General features: G+C 35.4%; 1 protein-coding gene and 1 pseudogene across 16 annotated transcripts in view; one reads left to right on the top strand and one right to left on the bottom strand.

Moving 5' to 3' along the window:
* LOC101685149 (ankyrin repeat and KH domain-containing protein 1) overlaps positions 1 to 17,249 on the top strand; it is a 131,545-nt gene that overhangs the window by 33,142 nt on the left and 81,154 nt on the right. For all 16 annotated transcript variants that reach the window (XM_013052415.2, XM_004744805.3, XM_045075407.1 and 13 more), the window contains exons 3-7: positions 2,309 to 2,465; positions 3,415 to 3,562; positions 4,116 to 4,263; positions 6,317 to 6,550; positions 8,671 to 8,765. In XM_013052415.2, the coding sequence (XP_012907869.2) occupies positions 2,309 to 2,465; positions 3,415 to 3,562; positions 4,116 to 4,263; positions 6,317 to 6,550; positions 8,671 to 8,765 (782 nt within the window). The remainder of the gene's footprint in view (positions 1 to 2,308; positions 2,466 to 3,414; positions 3,563 to 4,115; positions 4,264 to 6,316; positions 6,551 to 8,670; positions 8,766 to 17,249) is intronic.
* On the bottom strand, positions 9,099 to 10,098 carry LOC106005078 (annotated as a pseudogene).

Below are 17,249 nucleotides of genomic sequence, written 5' to 3'. Positions count from 1 at the left end.
GTGTAAGATTTCTGAACGGCAGTGCCATGACCACCCTCTAATTTTGGATTCTTTATTTGTTTTGCTTTGTTTTGTTTTTGCTTTGCTTTGGAACCTTGAATTATTTGGCTTAGAGCAGAGAGAGAAATGTGGAGAAAAGACATCTCTCTTCTCCAAGTCTTCTCTGCTTTCCTTTTCTTCCCTAGATCAAGCTTTGTTTACAGGTAGTGGTACGTTTTTACTCTCTGGTTTAGGCTCACACTTCACTCATGTTGTGAGTATCACTCCTTAATCCCCAATTAAGGGTTTTAAACTCACTTTTTTTTTTTCTGGGCACCTCATGATTTCTCATAAAGGGCTCTTTTCTTTCTTTCAGCATTCAGCAGGGAGGCTGCTTACGATTCTCTCCCTCTGCCTGTCCCCCAACTCGTGCTCCCTCCTTCTCTCTCCATCTCTGTTTCTCTCTAAAATGAATAAATAAATCTTAAAATATATCTGACAGTTTCTTTAGACAGAATATTCTATCCAACTACATATGAGTTTAAATTGTCAAATTTAAATCATTATTCTCAAGGTCTCCTTGATATTCTTAGAGAAAATTAAGAACTAAAATTATTTCAGGGGTGCCTGGTTGTTGTGTTTTTCTAATGTGAATATAGGGGAGACTTCTCTAAGCATGAGACAGATTCCAAAAGTCAGCTCAGTTGGAAGAACATGTGACTCTTGATCTCAGGATTGTGAGTTTGAGCTCCATGTTGGGTATACAGATATTTAAGTAAGTAAACTGGGCACCTGGGTGGCTCAGTGGGTTGGGCTGCTGCCTTTGGCTCAGGTCATGATCTCAGGGTCCTGGGATCGAGTCCCGCATCGGGCTCTCTGCTCGGCAGGGAGTCTGCTTCCTCCTCTCTCTCTCTCTGCCTGCCTCTCTGCCTACTTGTGATCTCTCTCTGTCAAATAAATAAATAAAATCTTAAAAAAAAAAAAGATTTAAGTAAATAAACTTTAGGAAAAAAAGATTAAAGCTATTTCAAGAAGAATTTTAAAATTATTTTCTAAGTTATAATTTAATACAATTAGAAATAACTAAGGGAATATGAAATATATTAAGTAGATAATAAAACCTTCCCACTGTCAAGGTTTACATATACTTCTAGACTTTTTTCTTTGTAGCTTTAATATATATGTTTAAATATACATAGGGTCATATTGTACATAATATAACTTCCCTTTTTTTTTTACTTTATTATGAGCATCTTTCTATAATCCTCCTTTCTTTCTTTCTTTATATATATATATATATTTTAGAGTGGGGGAGGCAGTGGGCACAGGGAGAGGGAGAGAGAGAATCTCAGGCAGGCTCCACACCCAGCACAGAGCCCAGCATGGGGACCTGGAGTTCATGACCCAAGCTGAAACCACGAGTTGAATGCTCAACCAACTGAGCCACCCAGGCAGCTCGATCTTTCTTCTTTTAAAGGAGAAAATAAAATATTTTCTTGCTTAGATGTACCATAATTTATTTTACCAGTTCCTTATTGAGAGATACTTAGATTATTTCCTCTTTTCCAATATCACAAATATTGTTGTAGTTTATAGTCATGTGTAGCTTTTCTTATTTGTGCATGTGTCTTCATAGGACAAAGTATTAGAAAGTGGTATCACTGTGTCAAAGGATGTTTACATCTAAAATTTTGATAACTCATTGAAATTTTCTGTTACAGTTGTCACCGATTCCTCACTGAATCTAGAGAAAAAGTTTAATTGGCAACTTAGACATGTAATAGTCCTTCTAGCCTGAGCTGAGTAAGAACAGAAACTGTGCCTCATCCCTTTTTGTCTCTCTAGTGCATTTACATCATAACCACATAATAAATATTAGAATGAACTTATTTTAATTTACCCTGTTATCCTAGAAGATGGTTCTATGTGGCTATTAAACCAAAGGGAGAAATTGTTGAATTGTTTGTTGTATTAGTGCTGACTACCTACTTCATTATTACTGAAAATAGTATAAATATGATCTTCCACTAGAGATCTTATAGTATGACTATATATTTTGAAAGAACTTTCATTCATTTACCTCAGTGAGCATCATGTTACGTTATATTTGGAGTTAGGTATGGGACAGATTAATACGTGCCTTGTAAAGATGTGGTGGCCTTTTGACATTTGTGGCAAAATTATTATCAACCTTATATTCTGATTGTCAGCCTTCTCTATGGAGACTATGCCGTTTTTTCCCCTAAATAATAGTGTCTAGTAATGTAACTACAATTTGCACTTTTTTGTTTTTTCTTCCCCTGCACTACCTGATTGACGCACGCTGAAGGCATTGGCAAATTGTCGACTGCTGATGGTAAAGCTTTTGCAGATCCTGAGGTGTTGCGGAGACTGACGTCCTCAGTAAGCTGTGCATTAGATGAAGCTGCTGCTGCACTGACACGGATGAGAGCAGAAAACAGCCACAGTGCAGGACAAGTAGACACGTATGCATATAATGACTTTTTCTGGGTATCAAACATTTTCTTGAGTGGAATTTGGGGAAGTAGCAGCTTTGGGTTAATTCTATCTTTTGGACGGGATTATAACTTTCGCTAAGCAGATATTAGAATGGGTTTTATATTTTAAGTGGATACATAAATGTATATATGTTACATAGAAATAAAAACAGAGACTATTTTTATTCTTATATTCCACTCATATTCATTGAATATTCTCATGGCATGTACTGTACTAGACTCTGTAAGAAATCCAAAGTGAGTAAAATTGTATTCCTCGTTCTAAGGAAGTTACTTGTTCTAAAGATGATAGTAGTAAACTGGAAGCTGACTGCTTGAGTAAATAATAAATGAAATGGGTTACTAATGCACTAATCCAGATGCAGGTTATGGAGATATGGTCCATAATCAGCAGTATCAGCATCACTTTAGAGCTTGTCAGAAATGCAGAATCCCAGACCTCACCTCAGAACTACGAATCAGGTTCTACATTTTAACAGGAAACATGGTGATTATATGTATGCACATTAAAGTTTGAGATTTATCAATTTTGTTAACCATTGTGCAGTAGATCACATCTTCTGTTACCAAATAAAATTTTAAGCCATGGAGTTATATCCCAGATATCTTTAGGAATTACTGCATTGATTGAGTTTAAAAACTTGTGCATCTAATAGTTTTTAAGACTTTACTTGAAAATTAATATGATAAAATGTTATAACATTCTGGAAAATAAAAATGACAGCTGTTTTCATATTCAGTTTATTGCCTTTCTGGCTTGGCTGGCCTCCACAAATAATTAGTATTACAAACACACAAAATGTTCATACAAGTTTTTTTTTCTTACTGTATCAACATTTTTCTGTTTAATATAGTTTATTAGCATAGGATTCTGAGACTTTCTTTGTTGGTTAATTGTTGATGGTTTTGTTTTCAGTCGTAGTCTGGCAGAAGCTTGTTCAGATGGGGATGTGAATGCCGTTCGTAAATTGCTAGATGAAGGCAGAAGTGTAAATGAACATACAGAAGAAGGAGAAAGTCTGCTGTGTTTGGCTTGTTCAGCAGGGTATTATGAATTAGCACAAGTAAGCAGAACTTACCTTCAGTGATTGAAATTATGGAAAGGTTTTTGATTTATTTTTATTACTAATCAAAGAAATTGTTAGAGGCCAGATTCCTTCCTTTTGGGCAGTAGGTAAAGTGGAACCTGGTACATAATTCATTTTGTTGCCTACACATGTAACTGGGCAAGGTGCATTTTTCTGCCATTTACTCAAAACTGTTCCTAATGAATAAGAAACACATAAAAGTAATAGTAATATCTTCAGCTTGTCTTTAGAAATAATATACAGCTATAATGGAAAGTAATGATGTATTGTCATTTCATCCAGATTATCTCAATTCTTTTAATTTTTTCTGTCTGTTGTAGCAATATTGAGAAATAACCGTGTGTTTACTAGTTAGTTTCTGTATTGGTAGTATAGTTCTGCTGTTCTCTTGCTGGATAATCCCAAGCATAACACATATTCTTTGACAAGAGCAGTTAACATTTTCTGTTGCATTTATGCATTTATTTCTCTAGAAATACTATTAATAGTAAGAACTGACTGTTCTCTCTCTGTGTAATGTGTTTTAAAGGTATTGCTTGCTATGCATGCTAATGTTGAAGATCGAGGGAATAAAGGAGACATAACTCCCCTAATGGCAGCATCTAGTGGAGGTTATTTAGATATTGTGAAATTATTACTTCTTCATGATGCAGATGTCAACTCCCAGTCAGCAACAGGTAAGTAGAAATTATGTGTCAATTTGAGGAAAATAAAGTGATATAATTAATTATAACCTAAGAGATAAAAATCTGATTTTTACTATTGGAAAAATCAATTGTAAACCTACAGAAAAATCTTAGCCATTGATTAGAAATGAGTAAAATCTAAATTAATTTGGTATCTTCAAAAGACTGAGATTCTGTTTGGCCAAGATTGTCAGTTTTTCTGCTGGAGACAGTTTCTTTTTTGCCATAAGAGGCAAAATTAGGAATTGTATGTCTTAAAATTCTTTATCTCATTTAAATTCAACTGCCTTAACTTTAGATTATAGATTAACCTGAGAGTATTCACCCCGTGGGGTTTTTCATGTGGGGCATACTGAATCCATTTACTACTAAGATACTCTTGTGGCAGAATGAAAGCTTTTCTAGTAAGAGGTGTTCTTTTAGTTATTTATACCTCACAGACACATAGAAGGAGACTTGGTCATATGTCTTGAGTTACAGGTATAGTTTTAGTAGTAAGATTACTTGGATTTAGTGAGGCAACGACATGATTTTTTAAAAATTTACATAATGAAAGCTATGTCATTGTTCTACACCTTTAAGTGAATTTTAAATGTAAGTGAGCAAGGCTTCCTGGAAGGAACTGTAGACTATTTTGCTGACCATTTTGTCTTACTTGTAATGATAGTAACATGTATAATATGTAAAATGGTTGAATAGTTGAATTCTAAACACATTGGATTCTGGAATGTTACTTCTCTTGCTGAATCTTTAAAATAATCTTCTTCAGTGCCTTACTGTTAGGTAGTAAACCATTTCCCTTACCTCTTTTAATAAATAAAAATCCTCAAAACAAAATCAGGAAAGAAATAGGTGGCATGCCAATAATGGGATAATGATCTTTTATTTTCTAATTTTATTTATTTATTTGACAGAGAGACAGAGAGCACAAGTAGGCAGAGTGGCAGGCAGAAGGAGAGGGAGAAGCAGGCTGTTCACTGAGCAGGGAGCCTTATATGGGGCTCGATTCTAAGACTATGACCTTAGCCCAAGGCAGCTACTTAGCTTACTGAGCCACCCAGGAGCCCTGGATAACGACCTTTTTAAAGAAATGTTTCTTGTGAAGAAGTTATGCTGAGAGGGATTTATATCTTCCTACTTTATTAGGCTATCAAGTAAAATGAAGTGTCATCTTGAAAAATCCCTTTCAGTATATTTTTATTTAAAATATTCTAGTGTATCATTCAAAATTACTCCTTTTTCTTTTGATACTTCACAGTCTAGAAATCCTTAACATTTTCTTTCTATGTATATCCATTCCTTAATTTTCTCTTACCTTTTCTTTATGCAGACTTATTCATAAGACTATTCATTGTTTTAGCTACATTTTTCTTCTGACACATATCTTTAAACTAATGGGAATATAAGTAAATTGGCCGGTTTTGTTTTTTTTTATAAAGATTTTTATTTATTGTTTTGACAGAGAGAGAGAGATCACAAGCAGGCAGAGAGAGAGAGAGGGAAGCAGGCTCCCCTTTGAGCAGAGAGCCTAATGTGGGACTCCATTCCAGGACTCAGAGACCATGACCGGAGCTGAAGTCAGAGACCTAACCTACTGAGCCACCCAGCTGCCCCAGTTGGCCTGTTTATAACAAATCTTTTATTTATTTATTTTTTTAAAAGATTTTATTTACTTATTTATTTGAGAAAGAGAGAGGGAGAGAATGAGCTGGGGGGAGAGCAAAGGGAGAGAGAGAGAGAGAAAGAAGCAGATTCTCTGCTGAGTGTGAAGCCCAATGAGAGGCTCCATCCTAGGACCTGGAGATCATGACCTGAGCCAAAGGCAGACATTTAACCAGCTGAACCACCCAGATGCCTCTTTAATAAATCTTTTAATTAGTAAGAAAATTAAGATGATGCTCTTAACCAATAGAACAAAAAAAAATATAAGATGATAGTTCTAGTGGTTTATGTAAGGGAATTGAAGAGGTAGAACTGGAGTATAGCATAGTTATAGTTTTATCCATTTTATCCTAATTCTGTGTATCTTTTTGTTCTTTGTTAGGAAATACTGCACTAACTTATGCCTGTGCTGGAGGATTTGTTGACATTGTGAAAGTGCTACTTAATGAAGGTGCGAATATAGAAGATCATAATGAAAATGGACATACCCCCTTAATGGAAGCTGCCAGTGCAGGTCATGTGGAAGTTGCAAGAGTTCTTCTGGATCATGGGGCAGGCATCAACACTCATTCTAATGAATTCAAAGAAAGTGCTCTTACCCTTGCGTGCTATAAAGGTACTCTCTCTATATGTGAATATTTATAATTTTTTTCATAACTACTTTGAGTATTTAAATATTTGAGTATTTGAATTAATTTTATATTACTTATATTTTCCCTATGCCGTCAAATTATGTAACTTGTAAGAGATTATATAGAAAGCCCATTTTAGCCTATATTTTGTAAAGTATAAATTTCACAGTGTATATTTCTTTATTATTTTAATTCAGATTTATTCAGGTAGCTATGAAGTCAACGAAAACTCATAGCACAGATTTAGAGGGTTTTCATTTTTTAATAACTTTCATTTTATATGATTTTTTTCCAACCTTTATTTCAAAACTAATACACACTCAAGTAATAGTAGTAATCACAGTTTAAACAGAAAACCTCAAAAACAGTAAAAGTATAAGGAAAAGAAATTTTACAATGAACATGTTTTATTACTACCTAAAGATTAAAGCATGTAAGCAGTATTTTAGTATGTTTCCAGTGTGTTTTTTAAGCATATATATAAACAAACATATATATTTAAACTAAACAACCATACCTAACTGTTTTATAGTCTGCTTATTTTATTTAGCAATATATCATGAACATTTCCCATCTCAGTAAATATTTTTATAACACAACTTTTGATGGTCACATAGTATTTCACTGTTTCTGGTAGGAGTGGGTATGGCTGCATGTGTCATGAAACCTAAATTAATAATGATTTAAACAAAAGAGAAGACTTTTTTTTTTAATATATAAATCAAGCCCAAGGGTGTAGGCTGTCTAGAACTAGTATAGCTGTTCCACTGCTATCAAGATCTCAGAATTCTGTTTTTCTCTTCTACCTTCCTACTGTGTCGTTTCTATCCTCAAAGTTACCTGTAATCCAAAATGTTAGCTAGAGCCCCAACAGTCTACATTGTAGGAAGGACAGAGAGGGTAAGGGCAAAATGGGGAGTTCCTTCCACATCAGTCAGCTACTTTTAAGAAATCTTCTTAGATGTTCTGCCTTATAGCTCCTGCTTGTATCTCATTGGCTACATATAACAAGGAAAGCTGGGAAATGTACTCTTTTAGTTAGTTGCCACTCAGATAAAAACCAGAGTTCTGTTATTAAGGAAGACTGAAAGAATGGGTATTGAGTAGGGAACTAGGAGTCTCTGCAGATACATCAAATGGATGTACCATAATTGCCTATTGTTGGACACTTGAATTGTTCCCAGTTTTCACTATTATTAAAAACACTGTAATAACATCCTTGTGCAGACATCTTTGCCTAATCTCTGATTATTTCCTTAGGATAAATTCCTGGAAGTGGAATTGCTGGGTCAAAGGGTATGGACATTTTTAAGGCTTTTGATACATATTGCCAAATTGCCTTCTAGAAAGGTTGAACCAATTTACACTCCCACCAGCAGTGTTTGAGAGTGCCCTTTGTCCCACCCTACACCCTCACCAACACTGGGTATTACCATTCTTTTTAATATTTGCCATTTTGATAGTAAAAAATGGTGTATCATTTTAATTTGTTTTTGTTTAATAGGAAGGTTTAATATTCTTTTTCAGTTTAGTATTCATTTACATTTCTTTTTTAATAACCATTTCATGTCCTTCATCCATTTTTCTACTGGAGTGTTTGTCTTTTTCTTACTGACTATTAAGGCTTTTTATATATTTAATGTATCCAGAGGGTTGAAATTATTTTGAATGGAGTTTTCTGTGCCTGTTCATTGCCACAGTGAGTTTATGGTCATTATTTTAATGCTGTTTTTATGAAAAATATTATCCAAAAGTATTTTACCTGGCATTCTAATTGATTTCAGTGCTTTGATTTATAGTTTGATAGTTTTTATAGATTAAATCAAAGAATAAGTATTACTGCTTTACTTAACTTGTTATATGCTTTCTACTAATTCAGTGTTTAAAACCTAGATACCTTGATGAGAGTGTGCTTATTATTTTGGATTGGCTTTGTAAAACTGTCATTCCTTTATTGAATGAAAAATAAGTTCTCATAAATTTTTGTGTAGATACCTGAAAGAAAATGATTCCATATTTTAATATTTAATGTATTAAATTAATACTCAGTTCTTCAGAAATACAGTTTAAAAATTCAAATTCATGTTCTTTTTTTTTTTTTAAGGCCATTTGGATATGGTTCGCTTTCTGCTTGATGCTGGTGCAGACCAAGAGCACAAAACAGATGAGATGCACACTGCCTTAATGGAGGCTTGCATGGTAATTTTAAATTGCACTCATTTGCAATAGCGTTGAAAAGCAATGTTTTATTTCACGTTTGTTCTTATTTTGTTTTAAAGATTTTATTTATTTGTCAAAGGGTAGAGGGGAGAAAGAGAGAGAGCACAGGCAGGAGCAGCAGCAGACAGAGGGAAAACCAAGCTCCCCACTGAGCAGGGAGCCAGATGAGGGACTCGATCTCAGAACTCTGAGATCATGACCTGAGCCAAAGGCAGATGCTTAATGACTGAGCCACCCAGGCATCTCTGTTTTGGTTTTTTTGAAATAAAACTTTTTATTGCTTTTATGTATAGAGAATTCAGCAGCATACATTTAGCCCAGTTTGGCGGCCAGTCCTTTAACCTTTGATTTTTCCAACTTGGCAATGTGAATCACTGAGTTTGGACCCAGGACCTTGCCTCCCCAGTGACAGTGGATCTTATCATATCTGTCATTATAATTGGTCCTAATAGCTTCTGCCAGCTTAGCCAGAGTTCCTCTGTCTTTTGAGTTAACCTGCGTGAAGGCGACAGTGGTGAAGGTCTTCCTGTGGATCAGACACCTTAGCCTGCCCTTCCCCTTGATGATGAAGTAGGAAATCCCCATCTTACCACTCAGGGCAGGCACGAGGATATCCAACTCAGTGAGATCCACATCATATGCAGTCACTGCCATCCGAGCTTTCTTATTTTCCCCTAAGGTGGTAACATTATTAAGCCCAGCTTGAAGGATAGGCGGCCTCTTGGTGGGGACATTCCCTTTGCCAATAGCTGTCTTCTCAGCCCGTGTCAACAGTCTCTCCTTGTGTTGCCTTGTCTGTGGTGTGTATTTGTGGGCCAGCTTAAGCAGTTGAGTACAGCTATTTGGTGGTCCAAGACCTGGGTGAGCTGGTTAATTGTGGTAGGCACTTTCAGGCATTTATAGAAAATAGTCTTTTGTTGCTACAGGTAAATAAAGTGGCACCATTTGCCAAAAAGATGAGGTCCCTTTGGGGCTGGATGTCCCATCTGATGATGCCAAAATTCTTGGGCCTTTTCTTTCTTTCTTTTTTTTTTTTTTTTTAAGATTTTATTTATTTGACAGACAGATCACAAGTAGGCAGAGAAGCAGGCAGAGAGGGAAGCAGGCTCTCAATGTGGGGCTCGATCCCAGGACTCTGAGACTGTGACCTGAGCTGAAAGCAGAGACTTTAACCCACTGAGCCACCCAGGTGCCTCTCTTGGGCCTTTTCTTAAACAGGTTTGACCACCTTCTTGGCTTTCTGCTTCTTCACAATAGCAGGAGCCAGGGCCACTTTCTTCCCCTTAGCCTTCTTTCCTTTCAGCATCTTGGATGGCTGGAGGAGGCTGGTTTAACTTTTTTTTTTTAAATAATTTTTTTGGAAAGATTTTATTTATTTGAGGGAGAGTGGGAGAGAGAGCATGAACAGGGGGAGGGGCAGAGGAAGAGGGAGACTCAGACTCCCTGCTGGACAGGAAGCCTACCTCGGAGCTGGATCCCAGGACCCTGCGATGACCTGAGCCAAAGGCAGATGCTTAGCCAACTCGGCCACCCAGGTACTCTGGCTTGTTTAACTTCTAATAGTAAATCTGCCAATGTAGAAACCAGTACAAAAGGCAGGCTTGGTTCCACCATTTCCAACACACTGAGAGACTTTTATTTTCTTCCCAATTTTTTTTTATTGTGATAAAAGACACATAACAAAGTTTGCCATCTTACGCATTTTTCATGTATAGTTCAGTGTATTAAATACATTTGTAATGTTATATAACTGTCATCACCATCTGTCTCTCATTTCATCTTATAAAACGGAAACCCTGTACCCATTAAATAACAACTTCCCATTCCCTGTTCTCCCCAACCCCTGGCAATCACCATTCTACTTTCTGTCTATGATTTTGACTACTCTATCTCATTTAAGAGCAATACAAAATTAATTAATTAATTAAAAGAAGAGGAATCATATAGGATTTGTCTTTTTGACTGCCTTAATTCACTTACATAGTGTTCTTAAGGTTCATCCATGTTGTAGCATATGTCAGAATTTCCTTACATTTTTAAGGATGTGTAATATTTTATTGTATATATAAATAATACATTTTTGCTTATTCACTCATCCTTTGTTGGACACTTGGGTTGCTTCCTTGCATTAGCTCTTGTGAATAATCCTACTGTTCAAGTCCCTCTTTTTAGTTCTTTCAGGTATATACTCAGAAGTGGTATTGCTTGATTATACGGTATTTCTATTTTTAATTTTTTGAGGAATTGCTCATACCGTCCTTCCACAGTGGTTTTTCCGTTTTCACAATGTACAAGGGTTCCAATTTCTGTATATTCTCACCAACATTTGTTATTTTCTGGGGCTTTTTGGTAGTAGCCATCCTAACGGTTGTGAGGTAGTATCTCATTGTAGTTTTGATGTGCATTTCCCTAATGATTATTGATGTTGAGCATCTTTTCATGTGCTTATTGGCCATTTATATATCTTCTTTGTTGAAATGTCTATTTAGATCCTTTGCCCCTTGAATCAGGTTGGTTGTTTTTGTTTTTGAGTTTTAGGAGTTCTTTATATATTTTGGATATGAATCTCTTGTACCCTTTACAAATATACCCAAATATTTTCTCACATTCCATGGGTTGCCTTTTTACTCTGTTGGAGGTGTCCTTTTATATATAAAACTTTAATTTCATGAAATTCGATTTATTTTTTTCTTTTGTTGCCTGTGCCTTTGGTATCATATCTAAGAAATCATGGATAAATCCAATGTCATGAAGCTTTTGTCCTATGTTTTCTTTCAAGAGTTTTATAGTTTTAGGTTTTTGAGCCCTTTTAAGTTAATTTTTGTATATGGTCTTAGGTAAGGGTCGAACTTCATTTTTTTGCAGGTGGATGAACAGTTTTCCCAGCATCATTTGTTAAAAAGACTGTTATTTCCTTATTGAATGGTCTTGACATCCTGGTAAAAAATCACTGACCATATATGGAAGGGTTTATTTCTGAGATCTCTCTTCTATTCCTTTTGTTTATGTCTGTCTTTATGCTAGTAGTAAATACTGTGATTACTGTGGCTTTGTATATGTTTTGGAATCAGGAAGTGTGAGTCTTCCTGCTTTATTCTCTTTTTCAAGATGGTTTTTGGGGTCCCTTTAGAGTCCATATGAATTTTAGGATGGGTCTTTATATTTTCTGCAAAAACCACCATTGGGCTTTTTATGGGAATTGCATTGAATCTGTAGATTGCTTTTGGTAATATTGACATCTTAATGTTATTAAGGCTTCCAGTCCATAAAAATGAAATGTATTTCCACTTTTGTGTATCTTCTTTAATTTCTTCTAGTAGTGTTTTGTAGTTTTCCTTGTATAAGTATTTTACTTCCTTGATGAATTCCTAAATTTTTTTTTTTTGATGCTTTTGTAAATGGAATTTTCTAATAACTTTTCGTATTGTTCATTGTTATGTGTTGAAATGCAACTAATTTCCGTGTGTTAACTTTATATTCTGCTATTTTGCTGAATTCATTTATAAGTTCTAGCAGTTTTTTGTGTATGTAGTCTTTAGGGTTTCCTACATATCATCTGTGAACAGAGAACTGTTAATCAGTGTTTTTTTTTTTCTTTTTTCTTTTCCCTGTGAATCAATGTTTTATTTTTTGGGTATGGGTTTTTCACCTCCTTGGTAAGTTTGTTCCTAGGTTTTTTTTATTATTTTGGGTGCAGTTGTAAGTAGGGTTGCTTGCTTTTCTTTTTAAAAGATTTTATTTATTTATTTATTTATTTATTTATTTATTTAAGAGAGAGAGAGCATGAGACAGATATCACAAGCAGGGGTGAGGGGTACAGAGGAGAAGCAGACTCCCCACTGAGCAGGGAACCAGATGCAGAACTCCATCCCAGGACCCTGGGATCAAGACCTGAGGTGAAGGCAAACACTTAACTGAACCACCTGGTACCCTAGGATTGTTTTCTTAATTTCTCTTTCTCTTGCTTCATTATTAGTGTATAACAATTCAGAGGATTTCTGTACATTGATTTTGTATCCTAGAATCTTACTAAATTCATTTATCAGTTCTAGTAGTTTTTTGGTGGCGTCTTTAGGGTTTTATATAAGTAGTGTCATGTCATCTGCAAATAGTGAAGATTTTACTTCTTCCTTACCAATCTGGATGCCTTTTATTCCTTTCTCTTGTTTGATTGTTGTGGTTAGGACTTCCAGTACTAATGTTGAATAAAAGTGGTGAGAATGGGCATCCTTGACTTCTTCCTGATTTTAGGGGAAAGCTTTTAGTTTTTCACCACTGAGTATTATAATTGCACTCTGTTCTTTAGAATTTCCTTCCTTCTCGTCCTTTGGGTGTGTTTTGTACTTCCTTTTCTAAGCTTTTGAAATGTGAGCTTAGATTATTGATTTTTCTCTCTTCTAATTGTATGCACTTAGTTCTATCAATTTCCCTCTCAGTACTACTTTAGTTGTGTCTTAGAAATTTTATTATGTTGGGGTGACTGGGTGGCTGAGTTGGGTAAGCCTCTGCTTTTGGCTCAGGTCGTGATCTCAGGGTCCTGGGATTGAGCCACATGTTGGGCTTCCTGCTCAAGAGGGGGGTTTCTTTTCCCTCTCCCTTTCCCCTCCCCCTGCCCATACTTTCTCTCTCTCTCTCAAATAAAATTTTTTAAAAATATTTTTATGTGTTATATTTCATTTTCATTCAGTTCCATATATTTTTTTAAATTTCACTTTAGACTTCCTCTTTGACCCATAGGTTATTTTCACGTGTGTTCCTAAACATTTGAAGATTTTCTTGTGATCTTTCTGTTAATGATATTTAGTTTGGTTCCATTGTGGTCAGAAAATACATTCTACGTGATTTCATTTCTTTAATTTTGTTTTATATTCAAGATGTGGACATATATTCCCTATGCATTTGTGGAGAATGTATATCCTGCTGGTTTTGGTAGAGTGTTCTATAAATGTCAGTTAGATCCTGTTGATTGATGGTAGAATTCTTCTACATTATTTCTGATTCTCTGTATAGTTTTTCTAACAATTACTGAGAGAGTTGTGTTAAAATCTTTAGCTGTACTTGTGGATTTGTGTGGTTCTTTTAGTTGCTTTTCATTTTTTTCTCATTTTTTCACATGCTGGATCTCTGTTGCTTGGTACCTATACATTTTTAGAATTGCTGTGTCATCTTCATGATTGACCCTTTTATCATTATGTGATGTGTCTCTTTGGTAATCTTTGTTCTGAGGTCTCCTTTGTTAACATAGTTCCTGATATTAATATAGCTACTTTTGTTTTCCAGTGATTGTTTTCCTGATAAGTATTTTTATCCTTTCTTTCAATCTTTGATATGTTTGATATGCCTATATTGTTAGACTGAAGTGAGTTTTTTGCAGAGAGCATATTTTTAAGTCATGTTTTGCAACCCACTCTGTCAGTCTTTGTTTTTTAATTGGTTTGGTTAGACCATTTATATTTAAATATAATTATTGATATGATGTTCTTTTATTCTGATTCTATGTTGAAATTTATTTTTTTTTATTTTTCCATTTTCCCCCTTTATTTTCTTTAATATATCATTAATAGTCCTTTTTTCTATCTCTTGTGTTTGATGTATTTCTAGGTCTGCTTCCCCTCTGCCAGGTCTGCTTTTATTGGTTATTGTGTATCTTGACAGTCACCACATGTTCCTGCTTTTTAATATGTGGTATTTTTAGTTGTAAGCCATATGCTATGAATGATCCCTTTTCAAGTATCTTGATTATCATGTTCTTATAAAACTATTATGTTTTGTTCTAGCAGGCAGTTAAATTACCAGTGGATCATTGGTCATACTGAGGCTTAATTTCTTATACTCCTTATTCTTATACTACTACTTCCTTGCTCCTTGATCTTTGGATATTCCTTAGGTATCCTCTCTACCATCTCATTTGAAAGCATGGATATTCACCATTGCTCTTTCTATTCTGGCTGAGTCTAAACTCCCAAGGTCTCCAGCCTTTCAGCAGCCATTCTCTGCTAGCCTCCCAGAGTGGCATCTTTGGTGCCCCAAGTATCTGAAGATAATTTTATATAGATTTTGAGATTACTCTGTATTTTCGTTTTCTCAGCCCATACTTTTTCTGCTCATACTCCTGCAATTCTGTTTTGGCTGCTTTGTATTCTGATCTTTGTTTTCTTTGTTGAAAGAAATCTTCACTCTTTGTTTAGCCTTGGTTTCCGTAGACCATGGTTTGGAAGATGCCTAAAGAGAGAAAGCTGGAGTGAATGTAGGGTTCATCTTATGTGCTGCCTTTTTGTGGTGCTTAGCCTTAGATTGGTTGCTATTTAGTGCTTCCAGTTGCTTTATCTCTTTTTCCCAAATTTTACCATATTTTATTATAGGAGGGTGAGTACAGTACTGGCTACTGGCTAGTCTTAGAATTTTTTTTTTTTTAAGATTTTTTTATTTATTTATTTGACAGACAGAGATCACAAGTAGGCAGAGAGGCAGGCAGAGAGAGAGAGAGAGAGAGAGAGAGAGAGGAGGAAGCAGGCTCCCTGCTAAGCAGAGAGCCCGATGTGGGGCTCGATCCCAGGACCCTGGGATCATGACCTGAGCTGAAGGCAGAGGCTTTAACCCACTGAGCCACCCAGGCGCCCCTAGTCTTAGAATTTTTTAAAAGTCTAATAATTGTATTAGACCTTTAAGATTAGATTATATTGTTTTTACTCCGTTATTTTTTCCTTTGACAAAATTAAAATTTTTTATTAAAGCAAAAAGTGCTTGGTATAATTTCTCCCTTAATGTATGTACTCAAGATATAAAAGCAAAATCAGTAAAGAAATTGAAGTAAATTCACACAAAACTATTGGGAGCCTAGAGGAGCTATGCATGGCAGTAGTTCTTTGATCTGTGAATACTTATAAATTCTATTTTCTTTTCAATTAGAAATGTATTTCAAATACCAAATAACTTAATACAGCAATTTGGTTAAAATATACTTTATTTTACATATATTTGAAGTATTAGTATTTAATAGGAAAGCTAGAATTTTATTTCAGATTTAGTAAAACTGAAGTTTTAATGCCAAGTCATTTGTTTTTGACATTATGTCAAAAGTGATTAAAGCTAGGCTAGTCATTTAGTTAAATATAATGAAACTTTTTTTTTAAGATTTTATTTATTTATTTGAAAGACAGAGATCACAAGTAGACAGAGAGACAGAGAGAGAGGAGGAAGCAGGCTCCTTGCTAAGCAGAGAGCCTGATGCGGGGCTCCATCCCAGGACCCTGGGATCATGACCCGAGCTGAAGGCAGAGGCTTTAACACACTGAGCCACCCGGGCGCCCCAAATATAATGAAACTCTTGATGGATATTGAAATCTAACATTTAATTAAGGTTTCTTTAATTAATTATTTAATAAAAGGATTGACCAACCTTATAAAACCTTATTTTTATATTCAGTCTTTACCTTTCAGCAGTATTTTGGTCCTTTTTGAAATACAGACCAACACAGCGTTTGATTTTATATGCTGCAACAAGAGTTAAGGCATATATAAAATTTTGAAGTGAAGAATTTGAAACTAATGATGTGCCTGGATGACTCAGTTGGCTAAGTGGCTGCCTTGGGTTCTGGTCATGATCTCAAGGTCCTGATAATGAGCCCCACAACAGGCTCTCTGCTCAATGGGGAGTCTGCTTCTCCCTCTCCCTCTGCTGCTTCCCTTCTCGTGCTTTCCTGCTCACACTCTCACTCTCTCAAATAAATAAATAAAATAAAGAATTTGACACTAAAGAAAACAAACAAACAAATAAAAGAGGAATATTTATGGCGGCAGAGGGATAGGATGAATTACGCTCCATGAGAATGTTTTATTAATTGCCTTACTGTTGGGGCACCTGGGTGGCTCAGTTGTTAAGTGTCTGCCTTCTTCTCAGGTCATGGTCCCGGGGTCCTGGGATCAAAACCTGCATCAGGCTCTGAGCTCCGCGGGTAGCCTCTTCTCCCTCTCCCACTCCCCGTGTTTTTGTTCCCTCTCTCGCTGTGTTTCTCCCTGTCAAAAAAATAAATAAAATCTTTAAAAAGAAAATAATTGCCTTCTGTCTATACAGATGGACCCATGGTAATATTATTTACAAGAGAATAGATACTTGTTTTTATATGTTTGTAAAATTTTTTCTTTCATTGCAACAAGCTAGTGATGAGGAAAAATATAGGGTACTATCAGCCCGCAGGGGTTTTCCTTGGTGACATAATCCCAAGTGGTAATGACTTCTTAGAATTTGTTGTTACTTTTTGTCAAGTCCTTGTTTCTTAAATAGCTCTAATACAGTATCCTATGACACCTAGGTTGGAGGGTATAGTTATATTTGACTTGGCAGTAGTATAAATAGTAATTATTTTGAAGTACTCTTGTGTATGGATTTAACAGTTTTTTGAACTTCAAAGAATGTGAAAATTTGAAATTATTTGGAATTGTTAATATATGTTGCAAGTCTGA

The sequence above is a fragment of the Mustela putorius genome, unplaced genomic scaffold (assembly GCF_011764305.1).
Source record: "Mustela putorius furo isolate JIRA1106 unplaced genomic scaffold, ASM1176430v1.1 tig00000145_pilon_pilon_pilon, whole genome shotgun sequence".
Classification (NCBI taxonomy): Eukaryota; Metazoa; Chordata; class Mammalia; order Carnivora; family Mustelidae; genus Mustela; species Mustela putorius.
This window is presented reverse-complemented; position numbering and strand designations above follow the sequence as displayed.